At 38.4% G+C, this 22,284-nt stretch overlaps 8 protein-coding genes across 8 annotated transcripts; 5 read left to right on the top strand and 3 right to left on the bottom strand.

The window, feature by feature from the left end:
• The first annotated feature begins 402 nt into the window (after window positions 1-402).
• Window positions 403-3,584, top strand: RHIMIDRAFT_29289 (RNB-domain-containing protein). Its single transcript, XM_023613932.1, has 6 exons — window positions 403-511; window positions 562-967; window positions 1,027-1,453; window positions 1,510-1,958; window positions 2,018-2,643; window positions 2,709-3,584. The coding sequence occupies exons 1-6, from the start codon at window positions 482-484 to the stop codon at window positions 3,432-3,434; spliced, it is 2,664 nt and encodes an 887-aa protein (XP_023464773.1). The 5' UTR covers window positions 403-481; the 3' UTR covers window positions 3,435-3,584.
• On the top strand, window positions 3,575-6,155 carry RHIMIDRAFT_244921 (P-loop containing nucleoside triphosphate hydrolase protein; the record flags this gene model as incomplete). The annotated part of the gene is made up of 4 exons (XM_023610124.1): window positions 3,575-3,862; window positions 3,909-4,368; window positions 4,421-5,097; window positions 5,148-6,155. 4 exons carry the CDS (start codon window positions 3,575-3,577, stop codon window positions 6,153-6,155), a joined length of 2,433 nt encoding a protein of 810 aa, XP_023464774.1.
• A 3,631-nt stretch (window positions 6,156-9,786) lies between these two features.
• On the top strand, window positions 9,787-13,993 carry RHIMIDRAFT_204904 (ABC transporter G family protein; the record flags this gene model as incomplete). The annotated part of the gene is made up of 2 exons (XM_023606793.1): window positions 9,787-11,424; window positions 11,486-13,993. 2 exons carry the CDS (start codon window positions 9,787-9,789, stop codon window positions 13,991-13,993), a joined length of 4,146 nt encoding a protein of 1,381 aa, XP_023464775.1.
• A 98-nt stretch (window positions 13,994-14,091) lies between these two features.
• RHIMIDRAFT_239219 (uncharacterized protein) lies at window positions 14,092-15,669 on the bottom strand (the record flags this gene model as incomplete). Its single annotated transcript, XM_023609128.1, has 5 exons — window positions 14,092-14,450; window positions 14,511-14,621; window positions 14,679-15,179; window positions 15,240-15,387; window positions 15,442-15,669. 5 exons carry the CDS (start codon window positions 15,667-15,669, stop codon window positions 14,092-14,094), a joined length of 1,347 nt encoding a protein of 448 aa, XP_023464776.1.
• A 106-nt stretch (window positions 15,670-15,775) lies between these two features.
• RHIMIDRAFT_239220 (uncharacterized protein) lies at window positions 15,776-17,191 on the bottom strand (the record flags this gene model as incomplete). The annotated part of the gene is made up of 1 exon (XM_023609129.1): window positions 15,776-17,191. The coding sequence occupies one exon, from the start codon at window positions 17,189-17,191 to the stop codon at window positions 15,776-15,778; it is 1,416 nt and encodes a 471-aa protein (XP_023464777.1).
• Window positions 17,192-17,311: 120 nt separating this feature from the next.
• On the bottom strand, window positions 17,312-18,229 carry RHIMIDRAFT_239221 (farnesyl cysteine-carboxyl methyltransferase, mediates the carboxyl methylation step during C-termin; the record flags this gene model as incomplete). The annotated part of the gene is made up of 4 exons (XM_023609130.1): window positions 17,312-17,528; window positions 17,585-17,714; window positions 17,776-17,895; window positions 17,950-18,229. The coding sequence occupies 4 exons, from the start codon at window positions 18,227-18,229 to the stop codon at window positions 17,312-17,314; spliced, it is 747 nt and encodes a 248-aa protein (XP_023464778.1).
• A 113-nt stretch (window positions 18,230-18,342) lies between these two features.
• Window positions 18,343-19,453, top strand: RHIMIDRAFT_29359 (DUF292-domain-containing protein). Its single transcript, XM_023614001.1, has 5 exons — window positions 18,343-18,632; window positions 18,683-18,767; window positions 18,828-18,911; window positions 18,960-19,151; window positions 19,198-19,453. The coding sequence occupies exons 1-5, from the start codon at window positions 18,376-18,378 to the stop codon at window positions 19,354-19,356; spliced, it is 777 nt and encodes a 258-aa protein (XP_023464779.1). The 5' UTR covers window positions 18,343-18,375; the 3' UTR covers window positions 19,357-19,453.
• Window positions 19,454-19,910: 457 nt separating this feature from the next.
• On the top strand, window positions 19,911-22,266 carry RHIMIDRAFT_239223 (uncharacterized protein; the record flags this gene model as incomplete). The annotated part of the gene is made up of 9 exons (XM_023609131.1): window positions 19,911-20,124; window positions 20,185-20,406; window positions 20,459-20,770; window positions 20,820-21,018; window positions 21,080-21,229; window positions 21,277-21,417; window positions 21,472-21,620; window positions 21,669-21,983; window positions 22,037-22,266. 9 exons carry the CDS (start codon window positions 19,911-19,913, stop codon window positions 22,264-22,266), a joined length of 1,932 nt encoding a protein of 643 aa, XP_023464780.1.
• Between the last annotated feature and the right edge of the window lie 18 nt (window positions 22,267-22,284).

A 22,284-nucleotide genomic window follows, 5' to 3' on the forward strand; every position in this document is an offset into this window, starting at 1 on the left:
TCCGTTCTCTTTTCTGTAAAATGTAATCCGGGTACCGGCATGGAGTATAAAATATTGTCGTATTTAATCCACATAACTTATTCCTTATATGGGAGTCCTGCTGTGCTTAATGCGATCTTGTTTCCTTTTGTCAATGAATTACGTCTTTTTTCCCTGTATTCGGCGTAAAAAGGCTTTGTAAATTCTTGTTAAAAAAAATAATCGTGCCATATTTAGGCAAATCCTTATTACCATCTTCTTATAATATTATCATGCTTGGCATTTTACCTTTACCTAGTAAGACTTTTTCTTCGCTGACCATTCATTGGCTATTATACATGTGGAAAAAAAAAGTTCACATCATTTTTTTCTCCCTCTCTGTTGTCTGCATTGACCCTTTTTTGTCTCTGTTCGGACATTGATTTACTGTGACTATTTAAACATCCAGTTCAAAAAATGGCGTGTCTGCGGGGTGTATCCTTTCTTTCTAGGTTCTTGCTTTATGCAACTTGGTCAAGCAGACGTTTTTCATGTAAATGACACGATACGTTCTTTATATTCATTATACTTATTTATTCATAGCATCCACTTGCTGTCAGTGATACAACTGCAGGAAACGGAGAAGCAAAAAAAGAAACGGAGCATCATAGAGGACGTCGTCCATCGGCAACACATTCTGTAGGGAGTCAAAAGCAACGGAGAAAATCAATAAATTCTTTTGAATCAAGACAAAAGAACGACCAGGCGGTTCAGTCAATTCAAGATATTATTGGTGACATAAAGAGAATACCTCCAGTATCCTTTAGCGATGATCACTTCTGGAAACGCGGCCGTCGTCACTCGGAACCTCATGGTCGCCATATGCTATCCAAAAAAGCAGACACTCTGCATAGGATCGAGGAAGTCAAAGAGAAGGATGAGAATGAACATGTTCAATTAGTGTCACCATCAGAGGAACATCTGACGAGACGCAACAGGAGCAAATCAGGTAAGTTTTGCATATTGTTTTGTTTACTTATGTGGGGTAAAAACAAAAGACTTTAATAGTACCAAATACACTACCACCCATAGAAGAGAGTCATCGAAAGGCTATTTATCCCTCTTATCTAGACCTTCCCGAAGCACTGGCAGCTATACGACAACGCAAACTGTTTGCAGGTGTCTTGCAAATCGACGTACAAGATAGCTCGGATGCAAATGTCGAGTGTGACGAGTTGGATGCTTTAATTTATATTTATGGCTCTAGAAATAGAAATAGAGCATTACATGGTGATGAAGTGGCTGTGGAATTGGTTAATGTAGAAGATATGATGAATGAAAAATATGCAAAGATGCAGGCACGAAAGTTTAGGCAAATTCCTTCAGATGATGACTTGCTTTGCAGTTCTGAAACTAATGAGACAAAGGTGTATCCAAAATATTGCGGCAGAGTTGTTTGCATCCTTGAACGGCCAAAAAACATGATTTTTTCAGGGTAATTACAGTTCTTTATTCTAAAAAGAGAATTGATAAATAACCAAGATACATTAGAACCTTGTCCTTATATCGACCTCTTTCTGCCTACAAAAAACCCACAACAACAGAAAAGCCACATGCTTCACCAAAGATCATCTGGTTTATACCTATCAATAAACGATTACCACTTGTCGCAGTACCTATCAAGTTTGCTCCCGCTGAATTTGTAAAATACCATGAAGAATACAAAAACAGAATATTTGTAGGTAGTATTCAGCGTTGGCCAGCCTCTTCTTTGCACCCATTTGGCAATATTGTAAAGGAAGTGGGCTGGATAGGCGAATTGGGTGTACAATCGGGTGTTCTAATGGCAGATCATCATATTAAAGACACGAGCTTTTCTGACACTGTGCTCAGAGCAGCTACAACAATACCAAAGAAAGTAACACCAAGTGATCGAAAAGGAAGACGAGATTTCCAAAAAGAGAATATACGTATCTTTACCATTGGGTCTTCTGAAAAAGGTAAAGTATTTAATCTCTATAATTAATATATCAATGATAAGCTTATTTTTTTCACTTAGGTGCGGAGGTTGCATTCTCAGTATCAGTACCTGAAAAAGCAACTTTTGAAGTCGGCATCCATGTAACCGATATTGCTCACTACGTCCGTGAAAAAACTACGCTAGATAAAGCGGCCAGAGAGCGATCCTACGCTATTGAGCTGGTAGAACAAACCATTCCAATCTTGCCGTCATCTTTTTTGGAATCTCATTGCTACTTATTACCAAATCGCGAACGACTTGCCTTTTCAATTATGTGTCGATTTACAGAAAATGGAACATTACTGCACGCATGGGTAGGAAGAAGCATCGTTCGATCAAAAGGACATATCAAACACGTAAATACAAGTGGAGAGAAATCAGAGATCGAATCTGATGCTTTCATACTTTTGGGTCTATGTCGTAAACTACAGCGAAACCGTATAGAACATGAGCATGGCTTAAACCTAGCCAAGCATTATGTAGCGTTCAAATTAGGAAAAAGTGGATATCCTGAAGAGATCATTCAAATGGACGAAACTGATGAAGATGTTCTGATGAATGAGCTGCTAATTATTGCCAATATTGAAGTTGGTCAAAAGATATCCAGTAGATTTCCCGATCAGGCACTTTTATACAGGCAAGAGCAGCCGAAGATGTCAGCATTTGTGAGTTCTTTAGAAAAACAAAACGAAAAAAAAAAAAATGGGTGCACTAATCGAATGTTACATAGTCGCTGATTCAAAGCTACTTTAACTCTCAATGCGACTCTGTACACGATCTGATGAATTATGTAAACGAAGAAAAAGATCACAAAAAACAACAAGCATTAAATTACGTAATAAGCAAGGGTCTTCCCAAATCAAAGTTTTTCAGTGCAGGATCTGTTGATATTGCCAAGTATAAACATTTTATGTATGGTGCACCACTCTATGCTCTCTTTACTGAGCCTACACGCAACTATGCATCTATTATTACTCAAAGACAACTTATGATAGCCCTCAAGGGAGGCCAACAAGAAACTGATAACTTTGATGCGATTGATAAGGTAGCGAGGCACTGCAATGCTATATTAGCAGCCAAACACTCCGCAGAACAAGAAAGTAAAAGACTGTATACGGCAGCTTTTATCTACCGCCAATCTCTCAAGGACATGAGGAACAAAAACGTTGAAGCTGAATGCTTAGTAGCTGGATTTCAAGCACCTGATGTTATGTTTCTCTATTTCCCGACATATGGTCTTGAGTTACCAGTTGTATGTAATGAAAAATCAATGCCTGGTCACGCTTCTAACAGGGGTGTATATGATGCAGACAAGCAAAAGATGACGCTGACCTGGCATTCTGATAAAGATGACGTTCAGACAGTAAGCTTCCTTTCAACTGTCTCTGTTCAGTTGTCTGTGGATATGCAGGCAGCAATCCCTGTGTTCTTTGTTAAACTTTTGTACAAAAAATAAATTTGGTGCGTGTCTAAAACATTCCACTAACCAAAATTGAGACCTGCTGCGGCGACACACTCCTGTCGCCGCAGCAGTTCAGTCATTCAATAAATACCAGCTATCATTGTGCCAGTTTTAGAAATTGTAAGCTACACATTATGGTCACTAAATTATTTACTCAGAACTTGAGCAAGTTCAACATTTGTTTGGATGATGATGCTGCAGAATATATTAGTGGTATGCTAGAAAGTATGTCCATGGACGAAGCAGACGAAATCAGAGCGTCCACAGAGAGCTTTCTTATTGACGCCAATACTGATGAGGATACGAGGAGAGCCTTTTATTCTAATTTGTTTGAGAATAATATATCAACACCCAAAGAGATCAAAAATCAAAAGAAGTTGCCAAAACCACTCCAAGGAACAGAAAAAACAAAGGAGGCATGTGTGCGGAACTTTAAACATACAGTTTGAATAACATGAACCTTTTTAGGATTTACCATCAACACTCAACAGTACAGCTACCAAGCCACCAAAGAGCGCGACGAGACGAACAGGAAGACGTGAAAAATTAAAGGATCAGGATACCGATGATAAGGAGCCTGAAATTGTTGCGATTAGTCAGCAAAGTCGTTTTCATACAGAGACAATTGAAAACTTAAACAAAGAATTGGACCTCAAAGGCGTGAATATATCGATCAATCAAAAAGACCTCCTGGTAGACGCCCACTTGAAGTTGAAACCTTTCACTCGGTATGGTTTAGTGGGTCAAAATGGCGTCGGAAAATCAATGTTGTTGAAGTGCTTGGCAGAGAACATCTTGATTGGTGTGCCCCAAAACTTAAATATTCTGCACATTTCGCAACTTGACGAGTTTGATGAATCAAGAATGGTACTGCAAGAGATTTTGGAAGCTGACAAGAAGGCATCGGCGACAATAAGAGAGTTTGAAGGTAGTATCTAATGGATCTATTGATCTTGGTATTGTATTTAACGGCTGGGTAGCTCTTCAGTCTGTTATGGGAAACGAAAAGAATTTCAAGGCATCCAATGATCTTAACCAGATAGTGTACTCTATCATGCAGTCTCGTCTACGCGAAAAGTTAGATCAAGCTTCTAAGATTGCCATCAAGCGCTCGGGTCTACGTGGTCGTGAAGCAAGAAAAGTGCTGATTGAATGCGAAAAGGAACTCGAAGAATTTAACAAGAAGAACCCACAAACCTACGTTACCTCTGGTATGGTGACGGAAATTATCAATGAAGTCTACGAGAAGATAGAGCTGATTGATCAAGATGAGCGAAAACACCGAGCTGTAAAGCTACTGAAAGGTCTTGGATTCAGTGAAGAACGGATCAATGCGCCAATCTCTCGCCTATCTGGTGGCTGGCGCATGAGAGTTGCTTTAGCAAAATCGCTTTTCCTAAAACCGGATATCCTTCTTTTGGATGAACCTACAAACCACCTAGACCTGCCCGCCATCCTATGGCTGCAGGAGTATGTCATGAATGAAACGGATGATATGACTGTGGTTGTTGTTTCCCATGATCGTGAATTCTTGAATAATGTTACAGAAGAAACTATCATTCTTAGAGATAAAACACTCAAGTATCACGCTGGTAACTTTGAAGACTGGGAAAGAAACACAGAAGAACAAAGAATACGAAAACAAGCTCTGTATGATGTAAGCTATTTAATATATCTACTTTCTGTCATATGTTTATGCTGTTTTAGAGCACAGAAAAAAAGAGAACAGCTATCCAAGCAAGTATCCAACATAACATGCGACAAGCTAAAGCTACGGGCGATGATAAGCGACATGGTATGATTCAATCACGAAAAAAGAAGCTGGAAAGATTAGGCATGGAAAAAACTGAAGATGGTAGACGCTTCAAGCTCAACCGAGACCGTGGAGGCTATCACAGCAGCCTCCGAGAAGAAGTCGTTGTTGAGAAAGCGGTAAAGACAGCGGCTATCAAAATACCACCTCCTACTGAACTGCGTTACCATGGTCCAATGCTTACTATGAAAGAAGCTGCTTTCCGTTATGAAGGAAGTACAACCTATGCTATCAAAAAGTTCTCCATCAGCATTGAGCCAAATGCAAGAATTGCTTTTATTGGACCTAATGGATGCGGTAAGACGACTCTTTTGAACATGCTAGTAGGTAAAGTACAGCCTACATCAGGAGAAGTCTACAAGCATCCTCTTCTTCGTATCGGTTACTTTTCACAACATGTAGTAGACCAGCTCGACCTGGATGTCTCACCGGTTGAATACATGATGTCTCAGTATCGCTCACTTTCAGAACAGGAATGCCGTTCTCATTTTGGCACAAGTGGTCTCAGTGGAAATGTTGTTCTTCAAAAGATTCGTTCTTTGAGTGGCGGTCAGCGAAGTAGAGTCGCACTCGCTCTGATTCTGTATGAGCAACCTCACGTGCTTGTGCTTGATGAAATCACAAATCATTTGGACATGGGCACTGTGGACATGCTCTTGGATGCTTTGCGAAAATACACAGGCGCAATAGTGTTGGTTAGTCACGACATTTGGTTTCTGAAGCAGATGTTCGAGCAAGAACTGGATAGCGATAGTGATAGCGGCAAGGAATTTGATGACGAAGACGAGGCTGCAGTCCAGAAAGAGATTTATACGATAAAGAATGGTAACGTTAAACGATGGGATGAAGGTATTGATGCATATGTCGCTTCAGTTTTGAAAACAGTAAGAAAGATAAGCTGAATACCGTAATTTTTTATAATAAAAAAGTATTCATCCTGATCCTTCTCAATTGGTGAAGCGTCATTAAGAAAACTATTTTTATGTATACTCATAATTTGTTGATGAAAGGCAGCTAGATCAAGCTAATATTAATGATAACCAGGAAGAAAAGTAAAAAATTAATTTGTCTTTCTCTTAAATGTGGTGAAGCCAGTGCCTGAATCGATGCACGGTGAAGCATAAATTTCGAAAAAGTTGTCAATTCAATCCTTGACCACTACTTTCACGTTCAGCTGCATCAGCATTGCCAAAACAATCTCTTGAACAGCAGGAGGAGTTATACTTTCTTAGATAAGTGTATTCAACACTGCATAATCAAAGAAAGAATCAAGACGAGAAATAGCACACGCCAACAAGAATAAGCACTATATATACTATTTTGTAAAGCGCACGACAATACAAATGTAGAAAAGCTGAACAAGGCCAGATGGTGCACCTCAACAAAGATCTCCTTTCTCAACTTTGAAGTATTGAGAATATCAGGTAAAAGCAAATTTGGAGCCAAGATCGATACCGACCATTGTACGTATTAAACTAGGAGCTTGATAGAAGAGGTGGTAGAAGCAAAGCAAGAATTTCCAGGCGCTCAGGTACTAGCTCCTTATCATGTTTTTCACTTTGAAGAAACAGTCCGGAACAACATATCGCCCATAAAAATAACTGAGCATGAGGCTGTACTCCACACGACCGAGAATATTCAAGTGGTAGAGAAAGTTCACAAATTTTCCATGAACCCTCCTTCCGAAACTGTGGAGCCTTTGGTTAGGAATCCTGAGATAACAGACGGAATCTCTGCTCTGCCTGATCATATCAAAGGTGAAATGATCGAAAGTTATAAAATGGATAAATGGAGATATCACGAAAGATTTCAGCATCCAGTGGTAGCAGTAACTGTCAATGAAGTCGAAGTGGGCTTTTGGGTTGGTGATTTGGTTGTTGTACATGGTAAAGTGTATATTCTTTCTTGGTTTTTCACAGTCGATCATAGTTCTGTTATGGTTGAAGCCTATGAATATACTAACAACACATATATACATGCTCATAACCAGCCTTCTTTATTCTGAGATAAAGATATAAGGAGCATACAAATAAATTAAGGATATACTTTTATATTTGCTATCAAATGGCTGATAAACCACTATTCTAAGCGTGGATTATAATTACTGAGGATTTGATTGACTAATGGTTCCTGAGTTCATAAAGAAAACTTTTAATTTGTTCCTGACACTGATCTTATTGTTCATGTCATGGTCTGGGTTATGATACTGCTTTTACCATAAGGACTATTTTTAAAGAAGTGTATCTTTATATAAAGAAGTTATGACTTATATTCAAAGGAGATATTCTATTTAATTTGACTTATCACTAAAAATGTGTACATGTAATTTTATAATGTATGAATTCACTCTATTCATACTGATTACAGTCGCTTATCTCAATGTCAGTCATAAGTAGACATTGTTCTACGATAGATCCTACAGAACCTGCTATTTTGCCAATAGAAAAACAAAGGTCCAATCCATTTAAATACCGTATATTACTTATGGCAAGGATAGTGAAGGTACAGATGAATCAATGGAAGAGGTATATTATACAAATCAATTTGTACTTGGCAATCTATGTACAAAGAAAAGAAGTAGTCAAAAAAGCCACTGTCAAATTTTAGCCTAAAAAAAGTGTATCCACATCTTTAAATAAAAAACACGAGTGTTTAGTCTGAATGTTACCTAAAATAAAACAATTGACCGAACAAGGTAATTTTATTTTACCGGTTATCCTGATTTAGAAAAGTTTTATCCCCCTCAGATCTAGGCCGGAAGGCCGGTGACAATCATAGTGGAGAACGCCTTTCCTATTTAAAGTAACGTGATAGGCTGCTTTAGTTACCAAGTCAGTCTTTTGCTTTGATGACAAATCAACATACAACACTTGTTCATGATGTTAGAATCAATCTAGATGCTTGTCTCATTAATAATCCCTTAGAACTACTAGTGGCCGCACTTTCAATAATAAAGCTATTATTTTTTGCATATTTTTGAATGTCATTTGTGTAGCATATTTATTAAAAAGGAGTGCAATTTACCACGTTTAAGGTAGAATGAGTTGATCCGCTTCGGCAAGATGAAATAGGCTCCTTCTGTCGAATGTAATCAACTGCTACTAAATTTTCAACATGAGAATTGTCAAATATATCTGCCATGATCTTAATCTATTATACTTAGTACCATGCAGAAAGTAAATATTCTAGCTGTAGTTCATTTTACAGACAAGACGGTAATATTGTTCTAATTCTATTCATTCATGTATGATTTGATTTTCACTCAAACAGTTGTATCGTATCAAATAAAATTACCTTGTCTAAAAAAAATAGAAGAAAACAAGTGACTAAGGGAGGACTTTGACCCGAGATGATAATGCGACCGTTTTCTTATCACAGTTTGATTACGGAATTAAGACATATATTTAGTGTGCCCATGGAAGCGATAACTATGGAAACGTTTTTTTTTTTTTTTTTTTTGATAGATCGTATGACAAAATGGTGAAAGGAGATAAGCTGACGCATAAAATACGTACAAGACTAGTTTTCCATTATTAAAGTTTGTCCTTTACGCATCAAAAAGAAGAATGATCAAGGTGACCCCATCGATATAAGAAAAAACAACAGATAAGAAATTAATTGCAAGTTACACTACATTGTCAATTTGTCAATTTCGCCGCTCGTTCTTTTTTTGTCCTGTTTACTTCTATGGATAGAGTTGTCTAATACTCTATATTTATGCATCTTTCTGTTTGAAAACTGCTCTGGGAGAAATTTACCCGGCAACAGGGAAAAAGAAATTTCGAAGGTACTATTTTTGTGAAGAGACATGAAAATTTCATTGGTAGAAAAAAGCGTCATCGGAGCTTACTACTGCTTGAAAGCCCTTACTCAACCAGAACAAATAAAGCTGTCTAATCAATTCTTTTGAATCATAATTTATTCATTTCTCAACCTACAATGGTTACCACTCTAGTTGATCCATCAATGAACGTATATGATGTAATTTGGTGTTACCTAGACAATGGTTTTACCGCAGATTCTGTATGGATAAATCACTTGGCAGCTGTGTTTATTAATTTGGAAGCCGAAAGGATGGCGGAATAGCTCAGGCCTGAACTATTAATCCGATTAGTTAATCACGTATATAAATACCAAGATGATTCGGGGCAATTCTTGAAAGCTCTCCTTTTTCTTTTACTTCATATACCTGCATTCATTTTTACCAGTTGCATCTAATATCATATCCTACCTCATCAAGTTTTTATTTCATTTAATATAATAATTTGATCCAGCATGGATATGCCCGCATTGCAACACGTTCACTCGGTTCATCAAGACCGGGATGAAGAATTTAGACAAACACATCATTCATCCGATGAATCGACTATAGACGAAGCTCATCAAAAAGAAGAAACCAACAGTGAAAAAGAATATACAATCGCTCGTACTACAACCGGTGGCTTTGGTGAAGCTGGAGGAAATGCAGTGAATATCGAAAATGCCATTTCCAACTATGAAGACCTTCGTAGAGAATTAACCACTCAGTCTCGAATGTCTCGCATAAAGTCTACACATGTTTCTGACGCTGCCGATACCGTCGAAAAGGGAGACGTCAAAGACTTTGATTTGACTGAATTCTTAAGTGAGCAAAACGATCAAGCTGTGGCAGCTGGTATGCATCCTAAGCATATGGGCTTGATCTGGAAGAATCTTGTCGTTCAGGGTCTTGGTGCTGACGCCAAGGTCATTCCTACAAACTACACCTGGGTCCGAGACTTTGTAAAATTCTGGAAGTGGGGCAAGCGTTCTGGTAATGACTTTACAATCTTGAAAGGAAATGATGGTTTCTGTAAGCATGGTGAAATGTTACTCGTCCTCGGTCGTCCTGGTGCTGGTTGTACTACTTTACTTCGTGTCTTAGCCAACATGCGTGCCTCTTATACGAATATTGAAGGTACTGTGACCTATGGTGGTATTGAAGCTCGTGAATTCTCAAAGTACTACCGTGGTGAAGTTTGTTACAATGAAGAAGAAGACCTACATTATCCTACATTGACTACTAAGCAGACATTGAGCTTTGCCTTGAAGAACAAGACTCCTGGTAAACGTTTGGAAGGTGAAAGCAAGAAGGAGTTCATCAACAAAGTCCTCTATATGCTCGGAAACATGCTGGGTCTTACCAAGCAAATGAACACTATGGTTGGTAATGCCTTCGTTCGTGGCCTTTCTGGTGGTGAACGTAAACGTCTTTCTATTGCTGAGCAGATGACTACCCGTAGCTCTATCAACTGTTGGGATTGCTCTACTCGTGGTCTTGATGCCTCATCTGCTCTTGACTATGTCCGTTCTCTTCGTATCATGACTGACATTTTGAACAAGACAACTGTTGCTACTCTTTACCAAGCATCTGACAGTATCTTCCATCTCTTTGATAAAGTCATGGTCCTTGATGAAGGTCGCTGTATCTACTTTGGCCCCACATCTAATGCAAAATCCTATTTTGAAGACATGGGCTTTTACTGTCCTGATCGTAAATCCACTCCTGATTTCTTGACTGGTCTTTGTAACCCTAACGAACGTCAATACCGCGAAGGATTCAAGGAAAAGGTGCCCGTCAATGCTGTTCAATTCGAAAAAGCCTATAAGGAATCTGGTCTTTACGCTCAAATGATGAAGGAGCGTGACGAATACGAAAAACATATTCAAGAAAATCGTCCCGACGAGCAGTTCCGTCAAGCCTTTATTGATGCCCATCAAAAACACGCTCCTACCAAGTCTCCCTTTGTGGCTACTTACTATCAGCAAGTCAAATCTCTTACCATTCGTCAGTTCCAACTCATTTGGGGTGACAAAGGTGCTTTGGTCTCTCGTTATGGTGGCGTTGTCGTCAAAGGTCTTATCATGGCTTCCGTCTTTTACATGATGCCTACTGATGCTACTGGTGCCTTCTCTCGTGGTGGTTCTTTCTTGTTCTCTCTATTATTTAACGCCTTGATCGCTCAGTCTGAACTGGCTGCGTTCATGCAAGGTCGTCGTGTCTTGGAGAAGCACAAGCATTTCGCCTTGTATCATCCTTCTGCTTTTTACATTGCTCAAGTTATTGTTGATATTCCACTTGCTATCGTTCAAGTCATCGTTTTCGAAATCTGTGTTTACTTTATGATGGGTCTTGTACTTGACGCAGGAAAGGTAAAAAAAAAAAAATTTATAGCTCTTATTTTTTCGGTTGCTAACTTTATTGCTTTGGTAGTTCTTTACTTTCTTTATCATTCTAGTGGTGACTAACTTGTGTATGAATGGCTTCTTCCGTTTCTGGGGCGCTGTTTCACCAAACTTCTTTACTGCTTCTCAGTTATCATCCATTCTTCTGATTGCTGCCTTGGTGTACTCTGGTTATCAAATTCCTTACAACAAGATGCATCCTTGGCTCATGTGGATCTATTGGATCAATCCTCTGGCCTATGGTTACAAGGCTTTGATCTCCAATGAGCTGACTGGCATGAACTTCTCTTGCGAAGGATTCAACTCAGTTCCTTTTGGTCCCTCTTATACAGATGATGCCTACAAGACCTGTAATCTACCTGGTGCTGTTCCTGGCCAAACACACGTTCTTGGCGATGATTATCTTCACTATGCTTACGGTTATGAGACCTGGCAACGATGGATCGATTTTGTTGCTGTCGTTCTCTTCTTCCTCTTCTTTACTGTCTTAACTGCTCTTGCTATGGAATATGTTGATCTCCAAAAGGAAGGTTCCATCACCAAGGTGTACAAGGCTGGTAAGGCGCCCAAGGAAATCGATGAATCCAAGGCCCTGGAAGCTGTTCAAACCGAACAAGACGAAGAAATGGAAAGTGTCTCTACTGGTACTACTTTCTCTTGGCATCACATTGATTACACTGTTCCCGTCAAGGGTGGTCAACTCAAACTTTTGAATGACATTGGTGGTATTGTCAAGCCTGGTCATCTTACTGCCCTCATGGGTTCTTCTGGTGCTGGTAAGACAACTCTTTTGGACGTTTTGGCTCAACGAAAGACCATTGGTAAAGTTGAAGGCCGTATGTACTTGAATGGTGAACCTCTTGGTCCTGATTTCGAACGATCTACTGGTTACTGTGAGCAGATGGATGTCCACAACCCTAATGCTACTGTACGAGAAGCACTCAAGTTCTCTGCTTACCTTCGTCAACCTGCTGAGGTTCCCAAGGAAGAAAAGGATGCCTACGTTGAACAAATTATCCGTCTTATGGAAATGGAAAAGATTGCTGATGCCCTCGTTGGTGATCTTGAAGCTGGTATTGGTATCTCTGTTGAAGAACGCAAGCGTTTGACTATTGCTACTGAATTGGTTGGTAAGCCCAAGCTTCTTTTCCTTGATGAACCTACCTCTGGTCTTGACGCTCAAAGTTCCTACAACATTGTTCGTTTCATTCGTAAGCTTGCCGATGCTGGTTGGCCCGTGCTCTGTACTATCCATCAGCCCTCTGCTACCCTCTTTGAACACTTTGATCATTTGGTGCTTTTGGTTCGTGGTGGTAAGACTGCTTACTTTGGTGAAATCGGCAAGGATGCCTCTACGATGATCTCTTACTTTGAAAGAAACGGTGGTCCCAAGTGTTCTCCTAACGCTAACCCTGCTGAATACATTCTTGAATGTGTTGGTGCTGGTACTGCTGGTAAAGCCAAGGCTGACTGGGCTGAAATTTGGAAGACCTCTCCTGAAGCCAAGGCATTGGAAGAAGAACTTGAACAAATCCACCAAACGGTCGACCATAACCGCAAGAACACCAACAGTCCTTACTCCCTCTCTTTCTTCCAGCAGTTCTGGCTCGTCTACAAGCGTATGAATGTCTCCTGGTGGCGTTGTCCTACTTACAACATGGGTCGTCTCTTCAACGTTTGTTTCATTGGTCTCATCTCTGGTTTTTCCTTCTGGAAGTTGGGCAACACTCCCTCTGATCTGCAAAATCGAATGTTCTCTGTCTTTACTACTCTGCTGATGAGTAACGCCTTGATCATTTTGGCTCAACCTCGTTTCATGCAAGAACGTGCCTGGTTCCGTCGTGAGTATGCTTCTCGTTACTATGGTTGGGCTCCATTCGCACTCTCTTGTATTCTTGTCGAAATCCCTTACTTGATCTTCTTCTCGACCATCTTCTTGTTCTGTTTCTACTGGACAGCTGGCCTTCAAAACGTCTCTGATCGTGTCGGTTTCTTCTACATTCACTTTGTGGTCTTCTTGTTCTACTCTGTCTCCCTTGGTTTCACTATTGCCGCCTTCTCAAGCACACCACCTATGGCTGCTGTCATCAATCCATTCTTCACGTCCATCTTGATCTTGTTCGCTGGTATCATGCAACCTCCTTCTGCTATGCCAAAATTCTGGAGCTCATGGATGTACTGGGTGGATCCTTATCATTATCTGATAGAAGGTCTTGTCGTCAACGTCATGGATAGTGTTCCAGTACACTGCGGTGAATCCGATTTTACCAAAATACCCGCCCCTCCTGGTATGACCTGTGGTCAATACATGGCTGATTTCTTCAAATCTGGTGGTAGTGGTTATCTTGGCAACGAAAATGCTACTGGCATGTGTGACTACTGCCCTTACAGCTATGGTAATGAATTCTATGAAGAAAGAATCGGATGGAGCTTTAGTAACAGATGGCGCGACTTTGGTATCCTTTGTGCTTACTCTATTTTCAACGTCTTTGCCTTCATGTTCTTTGTATTCTTATTTAGAAAAGCCAAGCGATAAAAGCTTATAGCATTATACATATTTATATATAGACACCTTTCATTCTGTACGCTTTTTTTCATATAATGCAATAATAAAATTCATATTTATTTAAAAATTTAAAAATCTGTCTTCTTTCCAGTGTAAGCTTTTTTTACAGGCAACTGCTGTGGCAATCTTGGTGGCTGTTGATGTGTAGGTGATTGAGCTGGTGATGGCTGTGGTGATGGTTGTGGTGGTGATTGGCTATTACTACTTAGAGCATCCAGGTGCTGTTGAATTTGTTGATCTAGCTGCTGTCTTTGTTGATCTTGATCTGTTTGCTGTTCTTGCTCTTGTGCTTGTTCTACCTGCTCTTGGGTTTTCTCAGTAGTTGGTGTGCTAAGTGAGTTCTTTCTAGATTTCTTTCCTTCTGCTTTCTTCTCTTCTGCCATTCTCTTCTTTTCCATTTTTACCTCTTCTTTTTGCGCCCTCAAACCTGTCATAGAAATGAGCACACCATCTAGCGCTTATGTCCTCCAAAAAGAAAAACACTTACGTTGTTCTGCTCTACTAACTTCATGAGCAGCAGTCTGTTCGAATTCAGTAGCAGCTTTAAAGTCGAGCATTTGCACTCTTTGTTGTCTTTGAAATCCTCTTGGTAGAGTAGCTAATCATTTTTTTTTTTTTAGAAACGTTGTACCATCATCATGCGTCCTACACGTACCTGATGTCCTACTTCCACTTGGAGAACGTTGAATAGGCTTTCCTGTGGGTGGCCTCTGTCTAGGCTTTGTTATGAATAAACTTGAACCACCAGAAGGAGGACCTCTGGGCGGTGGTCTGATAGGTCTTGGGAAATTGCCAGAGGTAGGAGTTGTTGGAGGAGAGGCAAAGGTGTTGATTGGATTAGGAATGTTTGCAGTAGGTGAAGTAGCTGCCATACGTTTTCCTATATTTGACATATCAAGACCAGGCCGCTTCTGAGCAGCTACTACAGACGATTCGACTTGTTCAGCGCGTTCTTCCATAGATACCAGTGCTATGAGTTGATCGCCAGGATTAATAGGGTGAATGAGATCTTCTGTATTTGAGGTCAATTCAAAGTGTTTTGCTACTGTAGGTTGCCATGATGTAAAAATAGGTGAAGCTACGGTTGGCACAGGTCGTACTTTAGGATCCAATAACATATATTCAGGGGAATGAAAATGAATGCCATTTTCTCTAACTGTATAATAATGTGTGATTAGATCAAGTAAAAAACTATCAAATTATATATAGATTTTACTGAATGATTTAACTCTGTTCAGCACTGAATCAGGTTCATTCCAATATTCAATATTCACATTGAGTTGTTGTGTATCAGGATATGTTTTAAGGATGTCTGCTATTATATTTACAAATTTATCATCGTCTTTGCTGGCAATATTACAAATCTACACAAAAGAGGATCGATCAGTAAGTCACGAGTTCATTCTTTTTATCCTAACCTCTTCAAAGTTTTCACGAATAGCAATCAAATCTCTACTCTTTAAATGTAGCAAAGACAATAAAATATCTAATTTTGTTTGTTTGTCAAAATCCTTAAAAGACCCTGCAATTAAATTAACAAGGTCCTCAGACAGTTTTCCTGCAATATGAGTGCTATCCCAGCCTGTCTTTGGCTCTTTTGAAATAATTGACTTTATGTAATTCACTGTGTTTTCCTCAAGAGCCATAGTTTTTTTTTTCAAAAAAAAAAAAAAAAGATATAAAAGAATAAAATAATTAAAATGCATTTCTGACAATCACGTCAACGCGTCACAAAGATATCAAACAGACAATTTATTGTTTATATCCTTTAATGAAGCATAGTTGTACATCCGATACATCATCAATAACGCGATTATAGCTTTGTTGTATTGCCTCTTGTCCTGTGTATAGATAATGACGATGTTCGTCAGGGATCTTGTAAGTGATATACCTACATTCATAAAGATAGGTATCCCGTAGATTACTTAGACTATTATCTGAAGGTGGGATTGGTGGCTGCGTAAAGGAAATACTGTAGATCATGACGTCCACTATAAATGGATGATACTGTAAAAGGATAGGTATGAATTCATAGGATATTAATAGTCTTGATGAAGAGATATACAGTGACTTCAGCTTGGGTAAACAAGTTGCAAAGTAACTCCAAACACTTGAGGGTGCATGACAAGGGAACCTTTCAAATTCTCTTGACAGTGGATAGTGCTTTCTAAACGATAAAGAGAGCACGGTCATCCTTTGCAGGCTTGTGATCGCAGTTAGTGAACGAGCGATTTGTTCAGGGTAATAGTCATGCAAAACAATAGCCAGCTTTTCTAGCAAGGGGGAAGCTTGTGTAATCTGTTCTAGTGTACTACAGCTGATAGAATCTGTCAACGCCAGCTGTCTAAGGTTAGGGCTAGCCTTGATATACATGCTCTGGGGAATCCCAGCTGCCTGCGAATTTTGAAAGTGAAGTGGATGAAGGAATCCAAGACGGGCTTCTGATGCGGCAGCTGTTAGTAAATGAGATGTAAGTTGAGTTGTATTTATACTGGGCTCAATCAGCACTTGTCTAAAGAGAAGTCGCTTTAAGGTAGGTCGAAATAGGTCCATCATAATTTCTAATGTACGCTCTTTTACTGTACAGTCTATGAGTGTTAATGAGGTCAGTCTGGGTTTATATCGGCAAAGGGCATCAAAATCATCATAGGTATCTTGACAATGGCTTATAAACACCTCTGTCAGATGTGGACAGTACTCAAAAAAGTATCGTAGTCCATAATGTTCTGTCCTGGGCAGCGGATGAAAATCAATACGTAACGCTTTCAAGTTACACACGAGCTGTGCCATCAGTCTGGAATTGATCAGATCGAAATGTGGACTAGTTGTTAAATTTCGGTATAAGGAACAGACATGATCACCTAGAACAAGTGGGATGGATGATAGTGCACTGGGGGTAGCTAATATATCTGTAGCTATCTGGATAATAGACTCTTTCTTTACATCATGCTGCCGAGGAAGTATAAATTCTTTGTGTTTCCAAAGAAAGGGAGAGCATAGTTTGTATAACCGTTGACAGCATAAAGCGATTGACTTTAGATGAGTGTAGCTGTGCTCAGGATAACACCATCCCAAGAAATCAGTGTCATCATAGGGCTTTATAGATGATAAATGGATAATATACTCCAACACTTCATTTGGTAAATTCAAAAAACGTGATTGCTGCATAATAGAAAAAGAGAAAAAAAAAGTTATTCTAAAAGTTTATATCTGGTCTGAACCATCACGCGCTCAGTATCAATGACGCATTAAACCGTATAAATGGTAAAATATTACTCTTATTCTATATTAAACAAAAGGCATCAAAGTGGGTGTTTTGGATTTATAATCTCTCCATTCTTGACCAAAGAAACGCTCTAGTGTGTATTCTTCATATGTGATACGCTCAGAAAAGAACCTTTGAAGTACAAAGATAAAGCCTATAAAGCAAATAGGGTTGCCTAACAACAGCTGTGCACCCAATGCCCACCAAAAGAATCCAAAATAAGAAGGATGTCTCATTATTCTAATAGAAAGAGAGTTTAGATAACAATCAACCCATAATTTGTTGGCTTATTTTACTTGTAAATACCATGAGTGACTAATACATGGTCATTCTCTTTCTGATCCACGATATGATGAGAGAAATTGTGCTTTGCAGAAAACATAGCTACAGTACGACATCCTTGACCGATAATAAGCAAGAACAGACCTAAAACATAGTGCCAATATATATATATATATTTCTTTATATATTTACTACTATTGTTTACCGAAATAATTCAAATAACCAAATTGTTTCCAATTGGGAAAGAAATAATATTCTATAATAAACTCTACAAGAGCAGCCGTATGAGCTGCATGATACTGTCGACCATGGTTAATCAAATAAGCTATATGAAATCGATGAGTCTTTATCTTTTTTTTTTTTTTACTTGCTTATTTACAATCAAGTGACAGCTTCTCTGCATTAAATAAGGCAGTGGCAACATATTCCAAGAAATGAAAGGTAGGTAAGGCTACTAAAAAGACGCCTAGTTGAGGTATTTGACCATAGAAGGAGTATAAGAGACCACCACCGCATACTAATCCTAATAAAAATCCATAGGCAGATATGTTCTGAGCTGTGTGTCTTCCATCAAAAATTTCAATTCTATCAGATCGTCTTGGTCTACGGTCATGAAGTATTCGCTCTACACGCAAACGACCTGATTCATCTTGATTCATTATAAAGAAAGAAAGAGAAAAAAAGACAGTAGGGGAGAATACAAAAAAAGGAACAAAAAAAGACAGGCAGACTATAAGTCCGCAGGTGTAACAGCATATGGAAAGGCCTCTTTATTCTCTCTCTCTTTATTTTACTCTCTGATACCATGTTTAACCCTGCAAGATTAAAGGTACAGCTCAAATTGGCCATCAACCGACTAAAGATGCTCCAAGCCAAAAAGACTTCTCTAAACCAGCAATTAAGGAGAGAAATTGGCACCTTGATAGAAAAAGGGAAAATAGAAAGTGCAAGAGTCCGAATTGAGCATGTCATTAGAGACGATTTTGTTATTGAAGCAATGGAGAACTTGGAACTCTATTGTGATTTACTATTGGCTCGTTTTGGTTTATTGGAAACATACAAGTAAGACTTTTCTTTTAAAGCAAAAAGGAAAAAGATACCAAGTTATATAGGACGTGTGAAGTAAGTATTGAAGAAGCAGTTCATACCGTTATCTGGGCTGCTCCTCGATTAAGCGAAGTAAAAGAATTAAGTTTGGTATGAATAATCGATATATACACCTTATATTTATTCTCATCTTTGGACATCACTTGAAAGGTAAGAGACCAGCTAGCTTCCAAGTTTGGTAAAGAGTTTATGATTGACGCCATGGAAAATAAGAATGACAAAGTGAATGAAAAGGTAAGGAAAAAAAAAAAAGAGAACAAGATGACAAACTACGTAGTTTAGATTATTATAAAACTTCAAGCCAATGCACCTGATCCATACTTGGTAGAACGTTATCTTGAAGAAATTGCTAAAATATATGATATCAAGTGGAGATCTGACTTAATTGACCACTATGAGGAAGAAGCTGATATGGATAATATTCTGGACGATGATAACAGTGACCATGGTGATGGAGGAGGTGGACAAGGAGAGGTAAAGAAATATAAAGTTGATTAAGATGATTACCAACCGTATAAAGTTACTTGCACCTTTACAGGAAGATCTATTGGACACTCAAATTGACTTACCAGAGATACCCACTAATTCACCTATAAAAAAGACAGTAAAGCCAGCAGAAAGCGATCCTAATGATTTTGATTCCTTGGCTAAAAGGTTGGACGCATTAAAGCGAAAATAAGACTTATAGGGAGGGTAAACATCTAAATACCATTCCCCAGTTGGCCTTTCAAATAAAAGAGCGTAGCACGAACAGTTATTTGACTCTTCTTATTCAGCCTCAAAATGAAGTGGCTGGCCCTGTTTCAGTCTTTTTTTTTAATAGCATAAACAAAGGTGAATGGATATGTCTACTGTGTAAGCTTATTATTCAGTGTTGATCCTCATGACTTTTTGATCCGAGATCATTGTTTCTATAGATGAAGTAACACTGTAAGAATACCAAGAGCACCATGCTTTATATCACAGTGGCCAAAAAGGGGGATTTATGAATTAGACATAAATAATAGTTAAATAATAGTGATACAGTAGATATCATGGCTTGTAATAGTCATTCAAGACGACGCTATCAATGGGAAATAATGTATTGCTTAGAGTACGTTGGTTCAAAAAGACTGGATGCATTAAAAAGGAAATAAAGGACTGCTTTTTCATCACCAATCTTTTAAAAGCGCTGGATGGGCTCCTCTCATTTCCCTTTTCTTTCTTTTCTTTTCTTTTTTATTGTGTTATTCCATGGACACGTCAAATAGCCTCGATGATGAAGTGTTAACAACGCCACTTATTTCTGAAACAGATGATGTCGAAATGAAGGAGACGACTGAAGAAACAGTAGAAGTAGAAAGAACAGCAGACTATAAAGCAACGTCAATTGCGTTGATTGAAAAATTACTTCAGTTTTCATCGCCTAGACTTGATGCAAAGATTGTAAATGTATTATTTCTTGAAGGTATTTATATAAGTACAAACTATATAATGAAAGCGTCTGTAACTGATTATGATCTTAAAGGCATGATGGATATTTGCATGACACATATTACAAGGCTTGATTTGACAAAGGAACTAATTGATTTGTCAAAATGTACTCTTGAGGATAAATTGAGACACGCCACCCATGAAAGAGATATAAAGGATATTGAAGCGTTAAAAAGATCGTATCATGCTATGGAACTATTATCTGGTACAACGGCCAATCATTTATGGGTCCAAAACTCTAAATTTTATACAATTGGTAAGATACTTGGTTTAGAAGAAGGAGCTTTTTATTTATTCTTTCTTATTAGTGAACCATCTCTTTAATGTCTTTTTACCAAACTCAAATGGAAACTTCAATCACTTCTTTAGGATATTTCAACATTTGGTAAGAAGATACCCTTGTGATATGCTTGAATTTGTTATCTTGCGTGATAATGCTGCTATTCTCTTTCACTATATGCTACCTTATATAACAGAAAGTCCAGTCATGGATTCTATTCTTGGTTTGATCTTTGTGAGAGATATCAACCCAGAAACAAGAGGACAAAGAGAAAGATGTCATACTAGGTTACAAGAACTACAGTTTTTAGAATGGATATTTCAAGCCATGCAAATGACTGGTAAAGCTCTAGTTTACTCTTCGTTTTAAATACAAACACTACTTTATAGAATATCCAAAGTTTGTAGAGGCATCACAAGAATTCTTTGCACGTATTATCGAAGAGTCATCTCAAGTTGAAAATGGAGATATCCTATTCAAATCTTTAAATAGAGACATGATCCAAATGCTCGTAAAGCGAATTCATAATAGTCCACCCTCCAAGATACGTAAACAGATGATACAGATTGTAAAATTACTAGTAAAAAGGTAAGGGAAAAGAGGAATATTATAAGAAAGAAAGTCATCTCATATGTATATATATATAAAGCGGAATGTTGAATACCAGAGCATCATCTACGCCTGTTCAGGGACCACTTTACTTTGTCTCTGTCAAATCACAAGAGTTACTCGCCGAATATTTATCCGAATTTTCTTCTTTGATTGCAAAGGATCGTGGAGAGAACTGCGATACAAAACAGTATGTGACACATATTATGGATAATGAGGATATTAACTAGACCGTAGATACCCTTTGACTACCTCTGATATTGATTTATTAGAAATTGTATATCAAATATTATATAACATAAACGAAAAACCACAGATGCTGGCGTCTATTCATGTCGATTTTTGGAATATTCTTGTCAACTCGTTCTTTGAGAAATCGTAAGTGGGGGAGTTTATAAAATAGTTACAAGACTAATAACAATTCCCATACAGATCAAGCAATATCTATCATACGCTGTTTTATAGAATTTTCTGTTTAATTTTATCCATTAACGATGAGCATACGTTGAAGGCTGTTATAGAAAAACCTTGTTTAATAGTAAGGCTTATTGATGAATATCAAGACAAATCAAAGGAGACAGGTAATATAATAAACGCGTTATATTATTCATTATTTTAATTTTTAAAAGATACGCGAGGTTATATCTTGCTAATGTTAAATCATCTACGGCTTATGGCTGACTCTCAGCAATCAAAATTTATTACCCGTACAGTAGCATCTCATACTGGTCTTCGGGAGTTTTTACCTACATTAAGGAATGATACCCTTACTCAGCTTCAACACATTTATACTTGGAAGTTGGATGCATGTCCTCGACCTCCAGCTCATATCGGCCCAAGTCCTCCTATCCAAGTAACTCATTTTTCTCCTTATGCAGGTACCATACCCTTGATGTCCAACATGGCTGACTCAGGACAAGATGGAATTGATCTTGGTAGTGATTGTGAGTTTAATTTATCTTTTTAGTTTTCGAGTTATTTACTTTTGACCTTAAAGTTGCATACAGTTTAGGATTTAGTGATTCTGTAGAAAGAGAAGAGGGGTTTGAGACTCCTGGCTATCTATCTCGTAGAAACTCAGATCAATCACTATCGTCTACGCAAAGTGAATCTGGACAACCGATAGTGGGCATCGTCTTTGAGAGTCTGACACCAGAAGAGCCGACACCAACACCTTCTGTTTCTAAAAAGAAGAAGAAAAAGAAGAGAAGCAAAAAGCATAAATAAAGAAACCTACAGCTGAGT

This window comes from Rhizopus microsporus (assembly GCF_002708625.1).
Source record: "Rhizopus microsporus ATCC 52813 unplaced genomic scaffold scaffold_12, whole genome shotgun sequence".
NCBI classification, from domain to species: Eukaryota; Fungi; Mucoromycota; class Mucoromycetes; order Mucorales; family Rhizopodaceae; genus Rhizopus; species Rhizopus microsporus.